This window comes from Diadema antillarum, unplaced genomic scaffold (genome assembly GCF_040938485.1).
Source record: "Diadema antillarum isolate AM-2024a unplaced genomic scaffold, OU_Dant_1.0 seq00001234_RagTag, whole genome shotgun sequence".
Lineage (NCBI taxonomy): Eukaryota > Metazoa > Echinodermata > Echinoidea > Diadematoida > Diadematidae > Diadema > Diadema antillarum.
In genome coordinates this window covers 70945-98643 of record NW_027272022.1, presented here as the reverse complement: position 1 = coordinate 98643, position 27699 = coordinate 70945, and the positions used below count along the sequence as shown (strand labels likewise).

Sequence of the window (27699 nt, the reverse complement as noted above, 5' to 3'; positions counted from 1 at the left end):
CCTCCCTTTTGAAGTAAAAGTGTATATACACACAAATTAGATAATATCACTCTGACTTTACATCAATGTTCTTTTCTCTTTCTTCCAACAGTGATGTTAATAAAGGTCAGAAGAAGAAGAAAAAGGCCCGATCCCAAACAGCTGATGCCATGGTAAGATACTTATATGCCTGACTCTGGTAAGGTTGGCAAGATTCCACCCTCTGTTTAAAGGAAACCAAAACCCAAAGAGAAATGTGGATTCATAACTTTTGCATCGATTGTCCGATTTTCCTCAAACTTTCACTGATGTGTTCTACTAATGTTGCTGCTTTCACTCAATCCACATTTCTCTTTGGGTTTTGACTTCCTTTTAACAATGAAATTATGAAGACAGGGTTAATTCATTTGAAATTGATTATAGAATCAGACTAAAAACTAAGAAGTCTTAAAGGTTTATTTAATCACCATGGATTGAATGTATAGTTTGTGTTTATTGAACCCTGCTCCTTGTGTTACTATGATATTGATGCCTCACAAAAATTTTGATCCCTAATAATGTAAGTTCATGTGCTTGCACTTCACATATTAAAATATCTTGTTATCAATCACAGAATAAAAATAATTGTTTACGCAACTGTTACATTAACAACTATTTCAAATTATATGTTGTTTGTGCGTTCTTAGCATCTTACAGCTGTTGAATGAAGGTTTGTTCTTTATGATGTTTTCTTCATTCATGACACTCTTCACTTGTGAGTTGGAGAAGGGAGATTCCGCATCATCTGAGTTTTGATATAGTGCTCTTCTCAAGTAATAAGTTTAAAGATATGTTGAGACTCTTTACTTTGAAATGCAGCTGGAGTCTTTGAGGAAGGCTGGAGACCTCCAGAAAGCAGCTGAGGATGACACAACGGCTCTGGCAAACACGTTCAACCAGGAGGACAGTCCCCGCTTCTCCAAGAACACCACAAATGCCAGGCGTAAGAAGCTGCCTCCGAAGAAGGGGCAGACCAACAAGGGCTTTGTCAATGACGATGAAGACGCTATGGAAATGGAGGATATGGGAGAAGAGGAGGATGGTGATGATGTGATGCCCAAGAAGGGGAAGAAGAAGGGAACAAAGAAGAAGATGAAGAAACCACCTGTGGATGAAGATGAGACAGCCATGGAGTAAGCAGATGCATCGATGTGTAGTATATTTTAGTTTGTTCTTTGATGGCTGTTGTAATGACATAAAGTTCAAGCATCTCTGTGCTCCGTATCTCAAATGCTATGATGGGGAATTAAAATCAACACTAGCCAGATAGCCAATGACATTTCAAATAATGTAATACACAGTAACTGGAGACTGAGTAGAATTCAGGCAGTATAATTATTATGTACTAGTAAAGTTTAATGATTCCATAGTCTGTCTGGCTTTTGTAAACATGTTTAGAGCAAGTCCCGTGTATAGAAAACGTTGAAGAATCAATCACATTCTGTGATTTTGCAGACAAATCATCACAAGTCATTAAGTCAAGTCATTGCTTAGATTTTAAGCCTGAGTAGGTGACACTAGTTTGCAAACGCATTGCACTTATGATCAATGGTCAAGATCGCTGCAGCATAATAGATTTGTCTCCAAAGAGAGTGAATGATTGATTTGATTTAGTATTACAAGTGATTTAAATTTCATGTGAATACAACAGATGTACCCAGCCTGTGTGTTTGCACTCCAATCATAGTTCTTTATGCTCTGATAGTGATATTTGGTTGTGATGGTGCTAGTGAAGATGAGATGCTCATGAAGAAAAGCAGTATGACAATTTGTTCTCTCTGAATAATACAATGCCAGTGGGCTGATGAGATGCATTCTGACTTCCAATCCCTAGTCCCACCATGACAATGGCTGAGCTGGAGGATACTCCCAAAAAGCCCAAGAAGAGGAAGAAGAAGAAGACAGAGGAAGACGGGGAAGACAAAGATGAGGAGGCGGTAACCAAGGAAACGGATGAGGATCAAGTGGATGGTGATGCAGATGGAAAGAGTCAAACACCAAAGGGAAAGGGGAAGAAGAAAAAGAAGAAGAAATGTAAGTTAGAATCATTTAAGTTTTTCATGAGGATCTATGCAATCAGTCTGTTTATTTGCAGGAAAGGTTTAATCAGTTTTTGTTTCGTGGTGTATGTTGCAATGTAGGTGTTTATCGTGTTCCCAAAAAGTGATGTTTGTGTGAACTTTTGTAAGTACAAATGTATTTTGAATGTGCTTTGCAATTTCATGTTTGGAATATGAACAGAACCTTTCTGTCTGTGAGTGTCTTTGAGCCTAAAATGTGTTGAATTTTCTCATATTCTTTTCTTATTGAAAAGTAGTCTACAATTTTGTACCTACTGTGCAAAGAAAAAAAGAAACAACATGCATCAACATATTACCAGCAGAAACATTGCTCCTTGATCTTGTAATAGATTTTCTCAGTTGATCATAGGCTATACTGCAATTATTTTTTTTTTCCTGTTTAAGCTCGAAACCTAGTGACTCTGTAATACTTGTATGAGATGTTTATCAGTATGGTTCATATGAATTTAATATTTGCCTTCCTTATGAGTAGCTGCAAACACACCAATGCCAACTGATGACGGTCAAGTGTTAGGGGTGACAGTCCATAGAAGTGACCGCCTGAAACCTGACCTGTACATTGCTCACCCGCTGGTCAGAGTTCATGTTGTGGATGTAAAGACGGGAACCTATGCCAAGAAATCCAGCAGGTAACTACAAAGACACAAAACAAACAATCAAATGAAATTGAATAGAATACCAATATTGAGAGAACACCAGATGAACTGTTGGCTAAAATGTTGTTATGGTTTAATAGGCATGTTTAGTATTACTGTCACAAAATCATTTCAGCACTTTGCGTTTTCATTCTGGGGCACACAATGAGCATTTCCATGCATGTGAAACTGTTACATTTCTTTGTGACTGGCTACCCTTGAGGGTGCATATTGGCTCAGGTATGTTGAAAATGGTTTATAGGTGGTGGTTGGGGGGGGGGGGGGCATGGGGCACAGAGCCAAATAAAGATTTAAGTTGGTGAAGATGTGATGAGATGATGATGATGATGATAAGGCTTATATATCATACGTTTGTATTATTTCATCATTTTTGATAAGGATTATGGTATTAATATTGTGGAAGATAATTACACCACTGTTGTTATTGTAATGCAGAAATAGTATATGTATTGATATTTGATTGATTGATTCATATTTGACAGTTTGTATGTGATATGATATGTATATTTTGTGTTGCGGTAATGTAAACTTCAATATCGTTTTTTGTACCCCATGTACGTGTCTTAACCTGCCATTCGTTTTGAAGAAACGGTGGACCTGGTTTTTTGTATACATGTCATTCTAACACTTCCTTGAACTTGAATAAAGTCATGATTAGACTTTGTATCAGTAAGTGAAGACATACGCAACGGCTCCATAAAGGGAAAATACTTTCAGCATTCCTGTAATCTGTATTGTTCCTCTTGTATGGCATCAACTGATACAAAATTCAATGTGGCAAGAAGCATTCATGTTGTTTCTTCTCTGTTCAAACTTTCTTTTGGAGTCTCTGACAAAATGATAACTCACATATTTCAGGCAGTTACGATATTTCTGGTAAGCTAAGCTAATTGGGCACATTGATAGCATGGTGTCAGTGGTAGTCATCCAAGCGGGAAATGCATACTATAGAATGAGGAATGTTTGCGTGCATTTTAATTTCGCGAATTTCGCGGGCGCTAAGATTCGTGCTATTAAAGTGCACGCGAAAGTTCTTGCCGACACAATATGCAATGGATGCCTGTGGCAAGCCACGAAAATTTCATGCTGCGAGAAAGGCCATCGGCTCCAATTCGCGAAATTTTCATGCCGCGAACATATCATGTTTTACAGTAGATACCAAAATATACTGGAATGCCAACCTGTTCCGTGTTAGCTGAGGGAAGGGATATAGTGGTGTTTTTCTTTCAGTCTTTATGTGACATGCAGCTTTTTGCTTCACAAGGCATTCTCATTTTTTCACAGGGAGAGAGCAGTAACTTCATTCTACGAGACCAAGAATGAGAATCTTGACTATATCTTGCCAGTACTTACACAGCCTTTTGACTTCAAGAAAAGGAGGTGAGTTTGACTCACTATGTTCCTGATTTATGCAGTAAGGATTCAGCATTCTAGCATGAATTTATTGAATAGATAGATGCTACTTGAATGAAAGTGCTTATAAATCTTTGCATACTACATGGCTCCTGTATATAAGTGTTCCGTCCAAGTGTTTAAGTAATCATGAATAATAAATTGAAAATGGAAATGAGTTTTCATTTGGTTCTTGATTTGAAGATTATAAGTGAAGTAAGATTATCATAGATGCGTATATGTTTTGTTTTGATTTGTTTTTTCTTTTTGAGAGATTATACATAAGGAGGCAAATAGAATAGAATAGAATCTAAGTGGTCATTATTGTATTTTTTCACCAGTAGTATGCTTTAAAAAAATGTTGTATCTTTCCTTCATATTAATGTAAATTTCTTCTCATTCATCCAGTTGAATTACAATTTCAATAATTAGTTGAATCAAAGAAATGGGAGCGTCATTTGCCGGAAGAAGCCGATTGATAATTGGCGAAATGTTGCAGCAAGTGAGTTTAATTCTAGTTTCTTGATTTAACTCTATACATTTCCTTCATATTGTTTCAAGGTCCATGATACCTACATGGGAGGACCAGATCATTCTCAATGAGAGCTTTCATTACCTGGTCCAAGACAGAGAGGACTGCCCCAAGGTCATTCTCTTCTTTGAAGTAAGTTTTGACACACAAAGCAATATATTGAGCAGAGCTTGTTGTTAGCAGCAAATGGAAATAAGTGAGAATGTACAGATAATGATATCATGGTATTCAAGATCTTCTGCATCAAGTTCATGTTTGTTTGTTTGTTCGTTTTTTAAACAGCTGCACAAAATCGACCAATGGTAGGTTAGATCTAGTTTTCTCAGTACAAAACACACCAGTTATAACGAACACGATTATAATAAAATTCCAGTTACAACGTAGTAAATATCCAGGCCGCAATGTTATCCTGTCTATGTATTTTCATTGTTTATTTGTTCGGTTTTAACAAAATTTTCGTTGTAACGGGAGTCCATGGTATTAGATTTATATTTCTCGGTTGAAAGAGCAATTTTGTGATTGCTGAAAGAATTCCACCCTGAAGCAAATGTACATGATGTTAACCCAACAGGGCTTGTCAAGTGAATACTTAAAATTGCAAAGCCACTTCGCTTATTTGATTTCATGTTACATAATGTCATTTTATTCATTTCCACTCCAAGAAAACCATTCTAATTACATTGAAATGAACAAAGACACTGCAGCGTTTTGATCATGATGTCTACTACTTTTCACACACAGCTGTGAGAGATAATCAGGATGTCCACTCACTTTGCGCTCATCCATGCTACCATTGATTACACATTTCAGATATTAGATTTTGTCAGCATGAACATTGCCAGCACAAGACCAAGGTTACTGAAGGGTCAGGGAACATGGCACCGGATAGCATGGGCGTTCCTGAAGGTATGTGGCATAACCATGACGTTAAGTTAGATGTCTCCCCAGAGGCCTAGAGAAACATGTCTGGGCCTTGCTTTGCAATATCCTTGTTTTCTTTTGTCGTATTGAACTATGACCACATGTCTCTTCCTTTGCGTTGGATGCCTAGCGATTGCTATTGTACATTTAAACCAAACTTGCCAAGTTTCATGTTCATATTCGTCTAACAAGTTCCACTCCTGCAGGAACCTCCCTTAACATTACCATAGATGAGATTTCATTGACTACCATGGGTTTATAGGCAACAGCTGTTGAAAGATTATGCTGGAAAATAGTGCCTTGAAACTGTTTTTGACCTTATGCCTGTAACTCCTCATCATGTCAAACTGCAAGAACAGACATGAATTTCTTATCTAATATCAGTGATTCTGTTAATTTGAAAAATTGTCCACAGCAGAACAGAAAGGTGGTTGAATTTGCCTGTCAGAATAGTATTACGCAAGATGTCATGAATATCTGCATTATAGCAGTACCAATAAAACCAAATATCAAATGGAATCAAAGCTGAGACAAAGATCCTTTGTAAATTGTCTTTTTTGTGATCACTAAGTGACTAGGTTTCCTACAAGAGCAAAATCCTCTAGTGAAGTTCTGCAGATAGTCATTATAGTGTTAATTGTTCCAGCTTTCTGCCCTTCCCCTTGCTATCATATCACAGATCGTTGGATCAAACGGAGCTCCAAACATAGAAAAGAAAGTGCGCCTACAACTCTTTCACCCACCGTTTGCCTACAAGGCAAAACCAACGCAGCTTGATGTGAGGTTTTTTTTTTTTTTTTTTTTTTTTTTTTTCACCAAAGCCTTCATTCAATTATCTTGTAAGACATTCCTGCTGTGTGGCTAGGCATATTGAGGTTGTTATGTGTAGAGTAAATATGATTCCAGTTTATTTGATGTTGTACCTTGTCAGAAGAAAATATTTGCTCGTCCCAGTGCTTATGCACTTGCAGGTTTTGAATGTCAAGTGCAGATTTGTGTGTGTCTAAGCATAAGCTGTAAGACTTACTAGAAAGTATTCTGAATTCAGTACAGTGTTTCAACATTTCAGAATGCCTTTTTTTGTTAGAAATGCCAGATTTGGTAAGAAAAAAAAAGAGATATTATTACAGTCAAACCTGCCTTAGCGGCCACCTGTCTATAGCGGCCACTGAAAAATCCCCCCGAGAGAAAAGCCCTGTTAAAGACCCTGTGTATAGCGGCCACCTCTCTAATGCGGCCAGCGGCCACAAATTTTGTTTCCCGCGGGACATATTAACCTGTCTATAGCGGCCAAAAACCCAATGGAGCCGCAGCCAAGCCGATAATTCAGCGTGTTTTTCTGTTCGGTAGCCGTGCGGGTAAAACGTTCAGTGATCGCCACCGCTGCATTCACCCCTCATTCAGTCATAATAATGCATGATTCTTCACGACAATAAACATGCTACTGTGCGACAATTTCATATACACCGGCATGGTTAAATGCATGAAACACACGGTGTATGCATACGTACACACATACATGTACATGTAAGGATACAACGATGATACATGTCCATGTCAGCAATGCACACAAAGTTGGATTACCTGTCTACAGCGGCCACCTGTCTATAACGGCCACTTTTTCGGTCTCCCTTGGGTGGCTGCTATAGACAGGTTTGACTGTATCTTGTGATCAAATGGTAACATTGATGATGATGGTGATGATGATTGTAATGAGGATAACAATGACAATTTTTGTGCTGTCAGAGTATAAGATGACAAATCTGCTTCATCAAGGCACTTAGGCAAAGTCTGCATCTTTGAAAACCAAAGAGGCAAATGTCATGAAACCCATACATCCTTTTTTCCATGCCAGGTATTCCAATGGTGGGAGAATCTCCCTCGCCAAACCTACCCAGCCACCCTCTATGTCACGGTCAAGCCTGTCAAACCACCCCAAGAAGTGGACCCCAGCACAAGGTCGCTGTTTGCAACTCAGGAGGTGAGAAAATGAAGTTTGTAGAATTCAGTGAAGATTGTATCCAATCCAAAAGTCTGAGAGTTGAATGCACCCTTTTTTTTTTTTTTTTTTACCCACTCATTTTAACAGACATAGAAAAAGTGCCCCCCCCCCCATGATGCGAGCATCCATAACACACAGAATGCGTTTGTAGAATAACTTCAAATTGTACCAATCTCATGATGTAGGCATGCAGCGCCACAAACCTACATCCCAGCAATGCTGGTCTCTTTCTTCGAACATGACCTACCAAATCACATTTTGTGAGTTGCACAAAACAGTGTGCAACTATGATCAGTTGGCAACGTAAGTGACACATTAATTCTACATATGAGAAGTAATAAGGTAATTAAGCAGCATAAAGTCACTGACGTTAATGGCCTTTTGTTTCTCAACTTACAATGTGCCGGTGTGTGTCAAAAATTCAGTATTACTGATTGGTGTACTCGATTGCTTTTCAGGAGCGAGGAACCATGACCTACAAAGAACTCAAAGAAACAATGTCTCTGAGGAACAAGGATCAAACTTTGAAGTAAGTGTTGCATTCCAGAAATAGCTCTTTGAAAGGAATTTTATTTCAGAAATGTGACAGTACTTTACGTCATTAACTGCACACTCTTCAAAACTTGACAGTACTGTTTCTGTATTTAACTTTTTGTTTAAGTTTAAGATAAAGTGTTGTTATGTTCTTTTTTTATTCATATGATTAATGTGTGGTATATTTTCTTGCTTTTACAGTAAGACCAAGATGCCAACAATCTGGAGTAAGCTGCCGGGTCAGATGTGTCGCATCCCAAACAGGGCTGCCCTCTCATTGGCCGGAGACAAGAAGGGTTGTCATGTGATCAAGTTCTCGCCCGACGGCCTGTGAGTTAACCCTTTTTGTGCCTTGAGTGCCGATTGGCACAGAAAACCTCATAGCGTTGTACACATTGTCAAAAGTCCATGGCACAGACAGGGACACCTGCAGAATCCTGTAAACTAATCAATATATCCTCGTACAATTCTTACGTACATTCCCTCGCTCCAAATGGAGGCACTTTTACATGAGGATTCAAAGGGTGTGCATGTCATCAACAGAGTTTTGTATGTCAAAGCAGTATGCAGTTCCTCATTTTGTCATTAGCTGGTCTGCTATTTTCAGGGTGTACTCACCCAATGTATTTCTTATCATCTTCGGTCAGGCTTGGCCGAAGTATACTTCAATTCAATTCAATTTAATTCAAGCATATTTGCTGCTCATGTTAGAAATTTTATGGTGGAATATAATTTTTGAAACGATAGGGAACTTAAGAAATACAACCACTATATCTTCTTGAATCATGACATTATATTAAGTATCCTAATTTTTACCTAGTATATGTAGACACTGCTCAATTATATATAATATGATAATGATGGTTGTCTATCAAAGCTCTATGACTTCTCTGAGATTGCCTTTTTCTGTTTTACAATTGAAATCTTACATTCTGTATGTTTGTTTCAGACACTTAGCTTGTGGCTGTAAGGACAAGGATGGGTACCCTGTACTTGTGTATGAGGTAGGTTTCTTTGTTTTCTTTTGTCTGTTACTGTTTGAACCATCCTCATAAACTCATGATACATGTGAAATAAATATGATCCATACATCTGATGAATATTCATTACCATTTTTGGTTCTTAGATACCCTCTGGACGTCTGAAGGGTCAGTTCCCCGGTCACTATGGGCTGATGTATGACATCTCATGGAATCCCACGGGGAGTGCCATCCTGACCGCTTCATCCGACGGTACAGCAAAGTGAGTCAGAGAGTAGTAAGGTTGGCCCTTTTGTATCCCCAGCTACTATCTTACATTCATACAGATCTATGAGGAAGAGTGGCCCTCAGCAAACTTTATCATGCTCTTACTGTAGGCGATGATGCAAGCTGAGCTGCTGACTAGTAAAGGTTTATCCAATTAGATATTTTCTTTCCCAATCAAATAGTATAAGGAGGTATAGTTCTGAAAGTAAAAACGAAAATACAGCGCATTCCTGTTACAACAAACACACCTTTAACGAAACTTTCATGACAACAAAATAAAACTTCAGGTCCCAGAATTATTGTCTCTATGCCATTGCATACTTCATTATTTAGCTATACTGAAATGTTGATGATGATGATAATAATTATAATTGTGATGATGGTGATGATGATGGTGGTGATGATGGCGATGATGATCATGATGATGATCATGATGATGATCATGATGGTGATGATAATGATTGTGGTGATGGTGATGATGGTTGTGATGATGATGATCATGATGGTGATGATGATGATTTTGGTGATGGTGATGATGGTTGTGATGATGATGGTGGTGGTGGTGGTGGTGGTGGTGATGATGGTGATGAAGTTATAGTACATTGTTCTACAGTTGGACCAATTTTAGCACATTATGATGACAATATTTACTTTTTTGAATACCTTTTTATCCTTACTCTCCAGGATTTGGCACATTGACATGCCAAACTCTGCTGCAGTGAAGGTCTTCCCCCACCCGTCTTTCGTCTATGCTGCCCGCTTCTACCCAACCGAGGAGAAGTACATCATCACTGGAGGTTACGATAAGTTTGTCAGGGTGTGGAGCAGAGATAGCAATTCGCAAACAGGAGAGGTACCTCACTCATAATTTTGAATGGATTCAGGAATCATCTGATGACAATCTTTGTGTGGAAAAGACTTACTTGCCTCAGTTGCCCTCATATTGCTTTCTAGCTCATACCTTTAGATACTCTCTACTCACTCACACACACGTACACACACACACACACACACACACACACACACACACACACAAGTTTGTGATAATTTTGCTGGGATGTTACTCTACTGCAATACATATGAAAATATACTACCATGAAATCAGTGATTTAGAACCATGGTTGGTCAAGGCCGTTTCTCCTTAGGTGCAGTTAGTGACCAGATGCTTCACATCGGCTTTACGGTCTTTTGTGTGTCTCTAGCGATTTTTGTACTGAAGCATTCCGCAACCTCAGTATATCCATATATTGCAGACATGTGTCTGTCAACATAGCTGTTCATTGCAATATTGTTTCTTCAAAATTGATAGCTGCTGTATGAGCTGGAGGGCCACAAGGGATATGTCAACTGCATGTGCTTTTCCCTTGATGGAACCAAGATGTACTCTGGGGACAGCGAAGGTGTCATCCTGGTCTGGAAGAGCATTGGTGAGTTCAGTGTACAATACTCGGGTAAAATGGAAGCACTTTAGTTTGACAGTGTTGCAGAATGCATAAAGTGTTGTATGGTATGGTCTAGTGTAGTGTAGTGTAGTGTAGTGTAGTGTAGTGTAGTGTAGTGTGGTGTGGTGTGGTGTAATGTAGTGTATTGTGATATATTGTAGTGTACTGTATACGCTATATATTTCGCGGGGGTTTTATTTTCGCGAATTTCGCGAGTCGGGAGCTATTCGCGAAATTAACAACACGCGAAAATATTACCTTCCAAAATGAAACCCTTTGCCTTGATGATACGAACATTTCAGTACTAGTATACCATGTCACGGCTTACCGAACAGACCATACTGGCTAAGCTTGTTTACGCACGTCGTCGTCCATGTCTACAATATGAATACTGTGGAGAGCCAATCCATTATCGCAAGGGGACCACTCGTCAGAAATCTAGCGTGATGGACTTAACCACTTCAAAAATGTTGAATTCTAACTTACTTACTAGTTCGCAGAGTTTGGTAAGTTTTTTTCATGCAGTGTATAACTAGTATCATTCTTATTTGCTAGTAAGTTGAAAATTCACACTTTCTTTGTCACTTCATATTTTCTCTGGTCCCCCAATCGCGAATTTAACCACTCGCGAAAGTGTGTGACAGCGGCAATTCGCGAAAATTTATGTACGCGAAAATTATAGCGTATACAGTAGTATATTGTAGTGAAGTGTTGTGTAGTGTAGTGTAATGTAGTGCAGTGTAGTGTAGTGTAGTGTAGTATAGTATAGTATAGTGTAATGTAGTGTAATGCAGTGTAGTGAAGTGTAGTGTAGCATAGTGTTGCATAGCCAAATGAGTATTGAGTAGAGAAGAGTAGTGAAATTGGATGATCATACCACTCTGTATATGTACAGGAATGTGGCTTGGTGTATAATGAAGTGTACTGTGCTTGCAGAGTGTATTGTACATGAATATGTGATAAGTGCAGCAAAGAGCAAGACGTGTACTGGTATATCTTTCACCTTCTCCAGGCGGAGGTAACTGGATGATCCATCGGGATGCGACAGACAAGGAGTTCCAGGGGATCCCCATCAACAGTCTACAGATCCACCCCAGTGGGAGACGCCTCCTGGTCCACTGCAGGGACAACAACATCCGAATGATGGATCTCAGATTGTAAGTCTCTTCTTTTTCTCTGTGGCATCAAAAGAATGCTGGTATACACAATGCCACAAACAAACACCTGTACATCAAGATTGCAATGTAGCAGGGAAGTTCTTCTTCTTCTTCTTCTTTGTCATGTTGCATACACACATGCTCCTGTGGTCCACAAAAGAGTTCTCCACCGAGTGCGGTCGGCTGCCATTCTAGTAGCGCCAATGATGTTTGTTCCCATGCACTTCCTGATGTCGTCGAACCAACTTGCTGCTGGCTTACCCCTTCTTCTCTTCCTTTCGACCATCCCTTGAATGATTCTTTTCTCAAGGCATTTGTGTCTTGTGGCACAGCCAAAATAGGCTAGTTTCCTTATGATATCAGAAAACAGTGTCTTCTCAGACCCAATCTGTTCCAGGACCCATGTGTTGGTTTTACGCTCCGTCCAAGAAACTCTCAGCACTCCCCAGTACCACAGAAGCTCAAAGGAATCAATGGCCTTTTTGTCGCTTTTCTTCAGTGTCCATGACTCGCAACCATATGTTGCAAGAGCAAAAGCTGTTGACTTAAGAGGTCGAATCTTCAGTGCTGTTGGTATCTTGCGCCTCCAGATTTTTGACATGCTTTGAACCATGATTCGGGTGATGGCAGCTCTCCTCTTTATTTCTTGGATGCAGTCACCTTTGAAGTTGGTAATAGAGCCAAGGAACTCAAAGCTAGTGGTCTCCTCAATGACATTTCCATCCAACTTGAAACCTTCACCATGATCCTGCCTATCATCATCGATGAACATTTTTTTTTTTTGTCTTCTTAATTTTCAGCAACAGTCCCCTTCTCTCACAGATATAAAATTAATGAGGAACCTGAGTATCTATGTTGATCATTGAGATTTCATCTTTTAAGGGGGAATAATGGGACCCTCTGACCATGATAAATTGAACGCTTTTATTGCTAAAAATCTGATTATAAGGCTATTTATTTACACAGAGAGCAAACAAACTTGATATCAACTCCTATGTCATAATGAATGCATTTAATCTTATGTGTATGTGTGGAGAGATGGTTTTCATCATTATTTCATGGATGTTTGGATTCCAGCTTGTTGTTAACATAAATATTTGAAAGGCATTAGTTAACTTCTTGCAATTGGTGTATAATTCTGTTGCCTGCAAATCTTTTGCCTCACTCAGCACACAGACCGGATGAGTGTGGATCTCAGGGACATACTGGCAGTACAATCATCCTATCCTTTGTTGTGATCATCAGTGCATGTGGATAATTCCCATCATCACCTCAACCATTCATCCTTCTGGTTCTACATGACTTCGAGATTTTTTCACCCATCCACTTATTTTCCTGCTACTTTGAACCTGTCTTTCTGCTGTGAAATATCGTTCAAATTATGCATGATCTCCATCCAGTGATCTTGCATTAATCACTCAGAAAACTTGTTTCAGCCACGAGGGATGTACTGTGCATATGCCTGTGTATTCTTTTTTCTGATTCTTTGCATGCGACTTATCGCTATTCGCCCAGATACTGTGTGATGCAGCACTACGTGGGCGTGCTGAACTTTCGGGAGCAGATCCGGAGTGCCCTCTCTCCGTGCGGGTCGTTCCTCTTCTCCGGCAGTGAGGACCGGCGGGGATACGTGTGGAACACCGACACAGGTACCATGATTCTGCCCTCTTCTAGTCCTATCCCTATTCATCACACACCTTTCTACATGCCTCTCAGAGAGCCAGTGGATATGGCATCTTATTGCAATTTTGGTCACATGCTTTGTCAAATTCTCTACAATCGCATATTTAGAAGCCAGGGTGTTAAGCATGGTGTCACATGTTTACTTGTTGTTGCTGAAAAAAATAACAACAGTTGTTATGTTATGATCAGATAGTTATAGGTCATCTTTTCTTGTTGAAACTGCAAAGTCATATTTTGAATTCATCACAGCTGCATTGTAGCAAACAAGATCTCATAGTGTTTAGACTACTCAACAGGAAACTGAAAACAACTCATTATCATAATCCAGTCATTGCTGTTAAGTACAAGCTCTGTAATTCTTTTTTCTTTCTTTTTTTTTTCTTTTTTTTTTTTTTTGGGGGGGGGGGGGTATTCACTTTGCATAAATATGCCTACTTTTCCTATAGAATGCTTCTTCTTTTTTTTCTCAGCGCAGTTTCCGGAATAGATTTTAAATATCGTAGAGACTTTGCACTTCACAGTGTTCATAATTAGTGCACAGTATTACAGCAAGTTTGGATAGATGTTTTATTACTTTATTCCAGAGTGTGAGAGCCAAGATGTTATTTTGTTGTTCGTGATTCAGGTGAACAAGTTGCAGCCTACACAGAGCTTGGCTACAGGCAGCCCGTGTGTGACGTGGATTATCACCCCCATGAACACATGGTGGCCCTTTGCTCCAGGGGAGAGAGCCATCCAGTCCAGGTCTATGTGTATGATGCAAAGGGTAGGTGCACATTTTTGTCACAGTTCCATGACATTTGCTCCCCCGACAGTTGCTCCCATGAAATATCTGCACGCTATGCCAAACATAGATTCTACCCACAATTATAACTCTAACCCTAATCCTAATCCTCACATCAAACTAAACCTAAAACCCCATCACAACCCTAACCATAACCCCAAGTTCATGGAAAAAAATAAGACCAGGGCCCTGTTTTATGAAGAGTTATAGTTGATTATATAGTTGATTTCTATGGTAAGTCTATGGCAGCCTGTGTGGTAAGGAAATTCATAATCGATTTTATCTTTTGATAAAACGGGGCCCAGAGCAACTGGTGGGGGAGCAAATGTTGTGTAGCCGTTTTTCACAACATCTCATTTCTTTTATTGCAACTGATTGACAAATTGCTCCTCTTCGTAGATAAGCACCAATTATTCAGTATTTTAGTAGTAGAGATGATAAAAATTATTGGCATACATACTTAGGTTGGACTCAAACCAATGATATCCTGATTTTCAGAGTCAAGTTCAACCCGAGTATGAATGCCACGTTTTTTTTTATCGTGGCTACTACTTAAACACCAAATAATTCGTGCATATTTACATCGATAAAGGGCAGTTTGCCGGTCAGTTGCAATAAAAAATATCTCGGCGCAAGACTTCACACATTTGAATCTCAGTTCTTGGCTAAAGTCATGTCACATCACTGTCAATAATCCATTACGATCTTATCAACTGCTATGTATGCTTTTGCATTAGCGTTTTTTTTTTCTGTCTTTTTATTCTTTTTTTTCCTTTTTTTGTCAGTGACATAATATCTCCATAATGAAACTGCAGTAGCTGAAAGTGGTGACATTTTTAGGCAGATATCACAAAAAAAAAATATGTGTGGTAATGCTGCTGAGCAAAATCCTGCCAAATTCCACATCATCAAGTCTTCATTGACACGTCTTGTAAGGGGAATCACACATGTATCTCCTTTTTCCCCTCTCTCTGGCATTGTGAAAATGACATGGATGTATTTTATGAGATGAGCTTTTCACCAGAAGTGTACCTCAGTAAGGACAGCTGAGTTAGTTTACAGCTTGGGCAATGCAAAAAGATTTTTATTTTTCCTATTTAGGAGTTCAAACCATCATGAAATGAATACCGGTAGGTGTGTCTGCTAATGAAAGGCAGCAAGGCAGCAGAAGTATGATTCAATAAGTGTAAAAATTGCTGGATGGTATGAAGTTTGTAGATTGTTGAAATCAAGACTTTCAAGAACACATATGGCCTGTATGTCAGTTGATGACAAGAGAATCATAAAGTGCATACATGAAGATTACTTTTCATATGAGGATGATCGAAACGGGGTTGATGAAGAATTTGTATGAGATGGGAAGCATATGTAGGTCAATAAGTGGACAGAAATTTGTTAAACAGTGAACGTGGAGATTTTTAAAGAACCACAATGATGAACATTTTCCATACTACAGAGATTTTTTAATGGTATGACATATTGATACAAAATGTGTAGCAAAAGTGTTGGAATAGAAAATAAAGACATCTCTTCCCATTATGCCCCTCAGTCGCCCAGCTCTCTATGGGACTGATTCCCACTAAGTTAAGCGTGGAGGCAGGCGAGGGCGCTATAGCAGCAGCCGAGGATGAGGAGAGACTAGTGGGCACGCTGAAGGCCAAGCAGGACCTGGACCAGGAACTGGACCAGAAGAAACAGGAACGGCTAGCCAGGGTCAAAAGGAAACTCTCCACCGTCCTGGTATGTGCAAACCATGTGAGGGGGGAAGGGGCGGGGCAGGGCAGGGCGGGGCAGGGCAGGGCAGGGCGGCCCCCTAGGGTCACTAGAGACAAGGTTTGGTGGCTGACGTGTGACTGGGTGCACTGGAGAATTGATCGGCTTGTTGTCATGACGATCAGATGTGCTGCTGTTCTGGGTGATTGTGGCTTGTGGCTATCAAACAAATAGCTACTGTCTGTACTGAACCTCAATACTCTCCGACCTGTGCGGCGTTGTCACAATGCAAAGGCAACAGTATTTACAGAAGAAAAAGTTGTTGTAACAGTAGTTGTAGATCATCTTGTTGCAGTAGAGGTAAAAATGGCATTAGTTGTAGATAGAGCAGTAGCAAGAAGTAGCAGTAAAACAAGAGTAGTAGTTGTAATGATGGTGATAGTAGTGGTAGAGACAAAATACATGTTAGTAATATTGTAGAAACAGAAATAGAGGATGTAGTACTAGTGTTTAGGTGTTGATGTTAATTTTGTCATACTAGCATCAATAGTGCTTTGTAGAAACAGAAGCAGTAGTTCTAGCCATATGGGTAAGTAAGACATCTCAGGACATGTCATTTGCTGAGTGTAATATTTAGCAAAATGTCTAAAAATGATGAAGACATGCTGTTATTTTCTTTACTAGCTAGTCATGCTTCTGTGTCTGTAGTTGGTCAATATAAACCATGCCTGAAGTGAAATGTTGTCCACACTATTATTACCTGCTTGCTCTCATTGCTCAATGTGCACAGGTGTCAAAGGATGTAAGTTATGTCAGCTGCTTCTAGAAAAATTCTTGGTTTTTGTCTTGCCTTCACTCTTTTTTGGATGGCTTGTTTTTTGATAAAGCTCTGAGTTTTTCTCCCAATAAGGTTCTTATTCTCTATTTGTAAAGGAGTTTTCTTCTGGAAAGTTTTGTGTTCTCACAACAACAGCATACAATACAGTATGTCCCAAAAAAAAAATTACAACGGGACCCCCCGCAATGATATCTTTAAAAATAGTGAATCAATCTAAATACAAATTCAGGGTATGAAACTATAACTCATTGCCCACATCTTACAGAAAACCCCATTCGATTTGCTTCAGTGGTCAAAGAGAAATGAGGAATTTTGTAGAGGATGTCGGGAATCTCTTTTGTCCAAGTTCTGTCTATCATTTACGCACTAGAGCATTGAATTGCTAAAATTGGAAAAATTAGACTCATGACATGCTTTGCAACAATCTACATTTCTCTGTGACCGCTTAACCAAATTGAATGAGGTTTTCTGCAAAATAGAGCTAAGATGTTATATTTTAAGGCCCCGAAGTAGCACTTAGACAGGTCGATCATTTTGGATGTTATCAATTCGAAAATTTGATTGTAATTTTTGAGGGACATACTGCAGTATGTCCCACAAAAATTACAATCAGATTTTCGCATTGGTAACATCCAATATGATTATTTTTTTTTCAATGCTACTTCAGGGTCTTAAAATATAACATCTTAGCTCTATTTTGCAGAAATCCCCATTCGATTTGGTGAAGCGGTCACAGAGAAATGGGGATTGTAGTAAAGCATGTCATGAGTCTGATTCTTCCAAGTTTAGCACTTCGATGATTTGTGTGTGAACAATAGACAGAACTTGGACAAAAGAGATTCCCGACATCCTCTACAAAATTTCTCATTTCTCTTTGACCACTGAAGCAAATCGAATGGGGTTTTCTGTAAGATGTGGGCAATGAGTTATAGTTTCATACCCTGAATTTGTATTTAGATTGATGCAATATCTTTAAAGATATCATTGCGTAGGGCCCCGTTGTAATTTTTTTTTTGACATACGGTATTTACAGGGTGGTCCACAAACGGAAATCTGATCATATCAACCACTGATGATGCTTTAGGAAAATCAATCATTGCATAGCAACTCTTAGTGGTAGCTACCTGTAGATAACATGACTCATTTGGGTTCCTGTCATGTTGTCTGCAGAGTTGCAAACTGGCATATTTTAACAATATTTAGTATGTTGGGGTTTGTGTTTGTTTTTCTCTGTGAAAAGGCAAAAATGTGGTTTGTTTTCATTCTTAATGTGTTTACTGAAATTGATGTGGCACGCCTGCTATGTGCAGTTCTTTGGTGACCAAAATATAATTTTTGCCTTCAAAATATGTTATTTATTTTGCATCAAGACCTCTTTTGGTCCGAAGAGGTTGGCAACCCGGTCATAGTACTATGACCTAAAATAATGTGTCACATGACCTATGACCAAAAATAATGTGTCACATGACGTATGACCAAAAATAATGTGTCACATGACCTATAGAGAACACCTTGTTTTCTGAGAGTGTACTAAAATAGAGTATCTGACTCAGTGAATACTGAATACTATAGGGGAGGTAGAAACGTTTTTGCCTTATCCCTTTTACATTTTGTATCCCTTGACATTCTTTATTGGCAATTTAGAATTTGCAATTTGTGATATCAACTGTTGACAGATGTGGACTGCCCTAGAATATGCATCAGCCATGCATGAAAGTTTGGAGTTTTTATAGTTTTTCGATTTGTACCACTCCCCTTAAAGTGCTGCGAGGTATTTTCTTTCCTGCCTACGGTATATTTCTATCTTTTTTTTTTTCAGAATTGTCCGATTTGGTTAGAGTTTTCTTGTAAACTTTACAGATTATTTCAAATACTTGCTATTCTCTTCAGTTTGAGTTGTTCACACCTGTGCCTGGTTTGTTAACACCCGTCAGACTGAGAGCATCTTTCATTCAAAGTTTTTTTCCTCTCTTTTTTTTCTTTTTATTTTGTCTTTCTTTCCTAATTGTTTTCTGTCAACAAACAATTTTTTTTTTTTTTTGGCCTTGTTTGTGTGTCGCAGTGTCAACTACAGTCAAACCTGACCACCAAGACCTTACCTCAAACATACAGAAAAGTTCACCATCATAGACTAGTTGTCCCTCTTAGAGGCAAATGATCTTTATACCAAGGTGGTCACTCTAGCAGGTTTGACTGTCCCCAAGTGTTGATAAGTTGCTGGTATTTTCCCCAAAGTCATTACTCAAGCAATGTGCTCTGTAGCATTGCATGCAATGGAAAAGACGTTTGGAATGCTTTGCACACATTTTCTTCCTGCTTCCCTTCTGCTGTGTGCGGTATGCAAACTCCAACTCACTTTGCTGCTGTGCCGTGCTGACTTGTGACATCTCATCCTGCCATACTTCTCCTACATCCACCCTCCCCTCATGGCTCCCTTCACCCCATCCAGGCCATGAAGGAAATGCTACAGGTACAATACATACTAATTCTTTAAACTGCGTTTACACCGTATTCCCGGCAGCCACGGCAGTCCCGTTTGCCTGAGACGAAGTGTGCTGTGGGTGGATGAGACATTCTCCTGTTTTCCCCACTTTGCATTCTAGTGTTGTTCATGCCAGTCCTTGCCCAGGTGATCATATAGCTATCAGACGCTGTTCTCACAGCATCTGGTCAGACTGGACTCTGAATATTTTCCATTGTATCCTGCTACGGACCGCCTCAGAGCTTTGTTACGGCTTGTTACGTGCTGTCGTGTTTTGTTGCGTTCACCCCATTTTATCACGGCATACAAGATTCCTCATTAGCACCGGGACTGCTGTGGCAAATTGATTTACCGTTTAAAAATCAAACATGGCATCCACGGCAGTCATGGCTTGTCATGTTTGTCTATCCTGTCTCACAGCATTATCTCACTTCCCCTGAAACCTGGCTACCATGGTTGCTGGGAACATGGTGTCAACACAGCATTGATAACAACCAAACTTGTAGGCCACTTTGGGTAATAAAGCAGACCTGTGTAAAGGTCATTTGGTTAAAAGTTATGCTGTGTACATGTCACTAATCAAGAAAGTTGAATAATTCTCCTTTGCAGACACTTCTTTAGTGGTAGTGGAAGGAAGAATTCTGAGAGATGGGGAGAATATAATGATTTTTACATTACAGTATTGTATGTCATAAAGTGATTTTGAAGTAAGGAATGCAAAGGAATGTAAGCAGACATTTTCAATCGTACTGACAAGCTAAACAACAACAGCCCACCCCCCCCCCCCAAAAAAAAAAGGTAAAAGGTGTTGGAGATTTCTTCAGATCTAAACTATTTAAAACTGCAGAAGACTTCTGACAGTGGGAGGGGGGGGGGGGTTGTGGGTGCTTGTTCCTATTCTTTTGTCGTTTTTTTGTTTGGTGTGTTTTTTTTTTAATGGTAGAGCAATTGTGTAGTTTTCAAGCTATCAAAATCTGTATAACAGATCAGTTCATGTGCAGAATCTTATGCAGTGCGGAAATCTGAAGGAAGAGAGTCTGTGTACATTTTTGTTACCACATACCATACTTGTTTCATGTGTGTAGTGTGTCACTCATTTTATTTTTCATCTGATCTGACAGTATTCCATTTCATCTCCTGCCCACACTGTCATGGACATATTGCCTAGAATAATCATGTTGCTCTTTTTAATACCCCCCATATACTGTCATCAAAACACCAGTGTTTCATGAGATTAATGAAACTCTGCACTTCTGTAAGTTTCCCATCTCTTGTCCAATTTTTTGGTAAAATTTCACTGTTCTGTCTGTTCGATTTTGTCAAACAATTCAATTCAAGTCAATTTGTACAGGGAGTGGATTTTCGCCTTTACATAATTTCAAATTGATTTGTGTCATTCTAGGAAGTGAGGTTTTGACCAGCTGTGGAATAACATGATAGTCATCTTATGCCAATTTTGTCATAACATATCTGTTTTCCTCATTGGAAGATGTCGCTTGTTTGATCAGTTATCCAAAGCGCTCAACCCAGACTGATATATTAAAGATAATATAAAGTTTTGGTACCTCAAAAGTTTTCCTGAGTTTCCTTGTCTTAGTTTGTGTTTCAGGTTAAAGTGCCTTTTATGTAACTAACACTGTGAGAATTACTTGCCCCAAAGTGCTCTCATGTCTTAGTAATCATGCAATAATGGTTTCGTACCAGAGCAGAGCGGGCTCTGAAAAATTCGAACGAGCCGTTAGTTTGACTTGACGCGGTACCGCGACAATCAATATACACGTATTGTACGAAACCATTATTGCATGATTACTAAGACATGAGAGCACTTTGGGGCGAGTAAGTCTCACAGTGTTAGTTATATAAAAGGTACTTTAACCTGAAACACAAACCAAGACAAGGAAACTCAGGGAAACTTTTGAGGTACCAAAACTTTATATTATCTTTAATGTGCGTAGAAGATCAGGCCAAGGAGTTATCAGTGATAACTCCTTTATCAGGCCTACAGTATACAGGCAAAATAGAATGCGTGAATGAAATGTTTCTTGAATGAGATTAAAATCAATTGACCAATCTCATTAACAACTCGAGATATATGCAAATTTATAAACATTTTTGTAAATCTGAAGATCAAGCAGAATTTAAATGATTTATACTTCCTGTGCCATCTTTGTATTAACAACCTGAACAATTACAAAAATGCAATCTTACCAACAAAGAGTTTAACATGTTTGTTTGTTTTACTCACTGTTTTAAACAAAACCAAAAAGTGTGAAAAAAATTAACAGGGCCTTGTTAAACTAATCGATTCATCAAGTTACCTACTTTCTAGTTTCTTTTTTTCTGACAATTGATGACTAAACATTCCCCTTTTTATTTTAGTTTTTGTTCTTACTTCTGTGTAATCACACAGCACAACCAAGCAGATACAAGACCTTGGTTTTCAGCCATGTTATGATACCATTTTTTTTCTCTCTCTCTCTGTTCTTTTTCTTTTTTTCTTTTTTTTTTTTTTTTTGGGGGGGGGGGGTTATAGTACAAGTTTCCAGTGTGAATCTGTTTTAACAAATCAATCTGTTTAGAAGACCACGGGGGAACCCTTGCTCATCCTGTAATTTCTAACTGGAGTTCCTTGATATGTAAACTTGATTCACTTATCAGGCAAATGAAAATTGTAACGAATCACTTTTAGCCGCTGATTGATCTTTTCGTGTGTCCATTAGAACATGGCTTTAGTTGGTGTCTGGTTTATGTGTGTGTAGATCATCTGAAAATGTTCACCTCAACTTGCTGGTTCAGTTTGGTGGATTGTATTTGTGCCCTTACTGTCCATGCTGGTTTGAAATATCTGATTGTTTTTTGGACAAAGCCTTCAAGAGCTTGAAACTGAGCAGAACAATGCACTGCTGTCTTTATGCTAGTGTGTTGAAGTCATTTTGTCTGTGTAACGTGAAAAGAGGTTACAGTCTCTCAGTCCAGTACATTGGGTTCTGTGTTACCTTCGTTCTCTGCGTGTTCCATTGTCTTCACCACTGTCTCTCCACCCCTCATTGATAGACTATTCAGAAGATGCCGCGAGACCTCAATCAAACTCCTTCCATGCACTCCACCTTTGCCCCTGGTATGACCTTTAACCCCAGTGCATCTAGTATGTATGATACCTGGGGCTCAACCTTTGACTATACAAATACTGGATGGCATACCCAGGTAAGTACTCACATACATCATCTGCTTCTTCATAAATCATATTTCTGCCTGTACCATCAAATCCCTATCTATCTTGTGTTTTCAGAGGCTTTCAAACTTATCACACTGTCATCGTTGACTGTAGCTGCGGTCACACTGGCAAAATATCGCAAAGTTTGCTTTTCTGTCCACACTGCCAGCCAAACTTCTTGATCTTTAAGTTCTCAAACTTTGGGTGCACTGTTGCAAGATAGAAGAAAGAGCATGCCATCTGACAGCTGGTGATTGTGACGTAACAATGCGCACACATCTGACACAATGATCATGTGCTTTGGAGGCACCGCCTGCAAATAGATGGTGGACTGGTCATATGATGAACTTTGACATTTCAGTAGCTAGCATTTACACTGCCCAAAAATCAAGAAGACTTGCCGGGGTCTGGGAAATATCCCTATTTTGAGTGGAAAGTTTCGTGGGATGTTTTGCAAGAAGTTTTAAGTCAAACTGGCAAAACTTTAAGATCTTAAAAATTTTGATCTTAAAATTTGCGATCTTATGATAGTGTGACCGTGGCTATTGTTGACACCGTATCCCTTTGAAGACAAGTCCTGAGTACTGTGAATATTGTAGAGAGGTGTCTTTGGGAAACATGTGTTCCAGCAAAATCAGCTCATCTTTGAACACACAAAAGCAGCAAAAGTCTGCATCATCTGGACATGATGATGTCACAAACACATATGCTTGTTTTTTTTGTTTTGTATTGCTTGTATGTGAGAAAGGATACATATTTGTCTTGTGCGGTTGAACAGTTCTTAAGTCAACATCCATTGTTGTAATCATTACCATTTTACCATGAGCTACCTTGTGTTATCATTTACATCTCTGTATTGAATTGTGTCACTGCTTTTGCACAACAACAACAACAACAACAACAAAAAAAAGGTAAAGGGCCTGTACTGGTGGAAATGATCTCTGGATTAAACATTCTCCATATGAATGTGAACTGAAACAAGGAAAAAAAACACAATAATGATAGGAGTGATTCATGGAATGATGTGTTGTTGTTGTTGTTTTAATTGCATTCATCGTGGTGTTATATGTGTGTATCCACCACTCCTCCCCCACCCCCAGCACCAGACGCCAGGCACACTCGGCTTCACAGGGCGGGGTCCAGGTTCAGGCCCAGGATGGACCAGCACTCCATACAAGAAGGGACCGATGCCTACCATTAATCTCCAGGCTGTAAGTTGGCCTTTCCTTCTACTTCTTCTTTTGATACTGACACCTTTTTTTTTCCTTCGTTTTTTTTTTCTTCTTCTTCTTCTACCCTTACAAAAAGTTTTGTGGTAATCCTGATGTAATTACCACAAGACAGTACCACAAGACAGTACCACAGGAACTGTCCTGTGGTATTTTTGGACATTACCACACAGGACAGTACCACAGGATAGTACCACACAGCATTACCACAGGGCGGTACCACACAGCACAACAGTACTACAGGGCACCGTCCCACATGACATTACCACAGGAGAGTACCACACAGGATGGATTGGAAAAAAAAAAAATGTGGGAGAACTAATACCCACATATCCCAGAATTTACATGATAGGCAAGTGATGATTTGAAGGATTTCAGGACCAACATGGCCCTACTTAATAACTTGCCCTATACTTACAAAACCATTTGACTCCTATATACATCTAGATAATTGTCCTATTCTTTAGATAGTCATTGAGTCTATCAATACATATATATATATAGGCCAATTAGTTATAATGCATTAAGGCATGTTTACTACCTAGATAACACCTTATCATAAGATATGATATTTACTTTTTCATAACAAAGTTTACGACATTGGGAGCAACATAACATTATTAGACAATTTCTAATAAAGTTCAAAGTAACTGCCATCATACATACTTTGAATTTAGCTAGAAGTTTTTCATGTCATGTACATAAATGTGTATGTACATTTGAATGTTTCGGTATATATCCTTTCTTTTTAACCAAGGAATCCGATGGGAAAGCAATCTTCACTTTCAAGCCCCCTGTCGTGGCCGATAAGAACAAAGAGCTCAACAAGGTGGTGGCGCTCTACGCCTACACAGCGCAACGCTCCGACGAGCTCAACCTCGCACAGGGAGACACCATCACTGTCCTCCACCGGGACAACGAGAACTGGTGGATGGGGCAACTTGCCAATGGACAACAGGGCTACTTCCCTGCCAATTATGTCAGCTATGAAGGTAGAGAAAACTGAAAATTTTCATCTGTGAAAGATCACTGTATCAAACCCTGTGTTGAACAAGTGATGGAATCTCATGAAAATTCTTCATGTAATCTTTTAAAGTTCCTGCATTATTTACATTTTAGTTTTAAGAGGACGCGAAAAAAAGAAACAGTAATACTAAGCTCTGATTTTATTTTTCAATACAGAGCATATAAACCATTATCTTACACACATCTGTAAGATAGTGACTTTCCAATACTGAGATGATGTGTATCATTGTGAAATTGAGTATCGTGTACCTGTGTACTGATATACATGTAAGTAATAATGAGTACCCAATATCTACAGCAGGACATCTCAGTTTTATTGAGTCTGCTCATCCAAGTAATCCATAACATGTTAGTCAAAACAAAAACCATAAACAAAATTTCTGACAGTCTCATTTTTCATCTACAGCTTCTGTACCAACCTTGAGGGTGGGGTTTCATGAAGCACTCAAAATTTAGAAAAGTTTGTATGGATTATAATGTGTCACAAAATTTGAATTATAGAATCAATTCCCTGTGGAAATGATGTGAATGATATGATGTATACATTTCTCTGGATTATGATTTAAAAATTTAGACAGGTTTATCAATGAATTGGTTATCTTTCAGCAGATAATGCTAAACTAATAATTGACTATTTTTCACCTCTACTTGCCTGATACATTTGATGCTGCTGGCTCCGCCATAGTGGCTATTACTGGTAGTTGCCTTTTGCCAGAGCAAACCCAAGATGTTTGATATGATTGTTTGTCTGTTTGTTTGTTTGTGTGCATGTGTTTTCATGTGTCAAGGTGAGGAGGAAGACCAGCTGATGATGGCATCCCAGTACTACCAGAGTGGGGCTGATGAAACGGATGCAGGGACACCAAGGAGAAAGGGCAAGAGTGGAGGAGGGACAACGCCCAGAAAGAAGACAAAGCAAGCGGTGAGTCCATCTTGCTTTAAAGACTCTCTTCCCTGTCTTTATACCCCTCCCCTCATCTTTATCTTTGTCCATTTAGGCCAAATTGGTTAAGTTTCTGGTTCCATTTTCATTTTCTTTTAAAATCTAGCAAAATTCATTCTTTGAAGTGTACATTTTTGTTTAATTGTTTTGTTGTCATCCTACAGCCCAAATGTATTGACAACTTTGAAATGAACTAATTTTGAAAGAGGAAGATTGCCTAACATGATATTGATGTTTAAAGGCCTTGGCTTTGCATTGTAATTTGAAATAATATGTTTTGTTTTAACATTTTGTTTCCAAAATGTTCACTGGTAAAGCAAGCTAGAGTTGAGTATTAGTGTATGGGAACAATTATATTGCAGGCATGGGTTTTCAGAATGCATAATGCTATTGCATTTTGACATCAGAGATTTTGGGATACATTATTTTCTTTTGTGTTTAAAATCAACAGTACTCAGCAGTGGTGACCAAATCTGGAGAGTTAAAGTTTCTATCAGGAGCAGAGGAGAGTGAACAGGAGCTGACATCAACAACAACCACGTGAGTCACCATCAAATATATCATCTCCCTTCCTTGTTCATATGAGTTGTAGCGTAGTGTCATGCTAATTTTTTTGTTGCTGTTCTGCTCTTGCTCAATTTAATTCAAATCATTTTAATTTTATTGTCCATTTCTTGATCTTTTTTTTGCATGTATACACATTACATCAGTACATACATACAATGCATACATACACAACACAGGTATTGTTTCAAGTTGTTGCTGTAGTATGCACTTTATGTCCAGATCTCTCGGATGCAATATCTCAAGTGCTATGCTATGTTTATCCTTTCTCATTCAATCAGTGCCCAAAACAAATACTTAAAAGTAATAATGCACATTTTGTATTGTAAATGGAATGACAGTTGAAAATTCTCAATGTGCTTGATCACTTCATATCTAAAGATAAAAAACCTACTTTCTTAGCTGTTTTTGTAATTGTGCCTTGGCTAAGATCGTTCTGTGTACACCAACAATGATATTACCAATTATTTTGGAGGGTAAGATGTCATTGAACTACTGTTTTCTATTTCCTGCACTTTTAGTCAGGAATATATGGGAAAGATACTTTTATACCCACCAGCACAATATCAGTCTCTGCTTTACCCATGATTTATCTGAATTTTTCTCTCGCAACCCAGACCACGAAGGAGGAAGAAGAAGACTGTCACGCTGGCCGCCAACTTGGAGAGTGGGGACGTCACCACCGACGCAGATTCGCCCCGCCGTAAACCGCCCAAAGGTCATGCCAGGTCAAGAACTACCCCTAGTCTCTCTAGCAGTGCACAGAAAGACAGCCTCCAGAGCGCCACCACAAAGAAACCACCCAGAAAGAAGAAGCTAACCTCGGAGGACGGCTCCAACATGGATGACTCGACGGATTACGGCGAGACGCCGCGGAGTGCTCGCATGAGGAGGCGGTCGCAGGAAAGGCTACTCCTGTCTAGCGAGCTCGGTCAGTCTGGCAAGAAGGGCGGGAAGAGGAAAACCAAGACCAAACATCTTGAGGATGAAGATTACGAGAATGAGTCAAATGCTTGAGGAATCTTTGCAAAGTTCACTATGTTATTGTTTTTTTCTTTAAGGCATTGTTGTGACCTCTGACTTCTTACCATTGGACACAGACTAATCACAAAGTGTCAAACACTTAGAAAGAGTGTGATCATGAGGTCTCTGGTTCAAGCCCCACTCTGGAGTAAGCCTAAACCAAGCAAGACACCATATGTCAGAAAGGTTAGCCAGATAGTAATTCACAGTGCTCCCTG

The 27699-nt window shown here is 39.2% G+C and overlaps 1 protein-coding gene across 1 annotated transcript in view; it reads left to right on the top strand.

Annotated features, from left to right (window-relative positions):
* LOC139745074 (jouberin-like) overlaps positions 1-27475 on the top strand; it is a 33464-nt gene extending 5989 nt beyond the window's left edge. Inside the window, exons 4-29 of the mRNA XM_071655495.1 lie at positions 92-152; positions 838-1151; positions 1853-2052; positions 2569-2728; positions 4040-4135; positions 4709-4811; positions 5490-5585; positions 6280-6378; positions 7456-7581; positions 8061-8131; positions 8338-8466; positions 9086-9140; positions 9263-9378; positions 10068-10236; positions 10693-10819; positions 11838-11982; positions 13498-13631; positions 14291-14431; positions 15999-16189; positions 19450-19470; positions 22537-22686; positions 23803-23907; positions 24683-24917; positions 25740-25873; positions 26346-26434; positions 27076-27475. Of these exons, the coding sequence (XP_071511596.1) occupies positions 92-152; positions 838-1151; positions 1853-2052; positions 2569-2728; positions 4040-4135; positions 4709-4811; positions 5490-5585; positions 6280-6378; positions 7456-7581; positions 8061-8131; positions 8338-8466; positions 9086-9140; positions 9263-9378; positions 10068-10236; positions 10693-10819; positions 11838-11982; positions 13498-13631; positions 14291-14431; positions 15999-16189; positions 19450-19470; positions 22537-22686; positions 23803-23907; positions 24683-24917; positions 25740-25873; positions 26346-26434; positions 27076-27475 (3667 nt within the window). The remainder of the gene's footprint in view (positions 1-91; positions 153-837; positions 1152-1852; positions 2053-2568; positions 2729-4039; positions 4136-4708; positions 4812-5489; positions 5586-6279; positions 6379-7455; positions 7582-8060; positions 8132-8337; positions 8467-9085; positions 9141-9262; positions 9379-10067; positions 10237-10692; positions 10820-11837; positions 11983-13497; positions 13632-14290; positions 14432-15998; positions 16190-19449; positions 19471-22536; positions 22687-23802; positions 23908-24682; positions 24918-25739; positions 25874-26345; positions 26435-27075) is intronic.
* Positions 27476-27699: the final 224 nt, after the last annotated feature.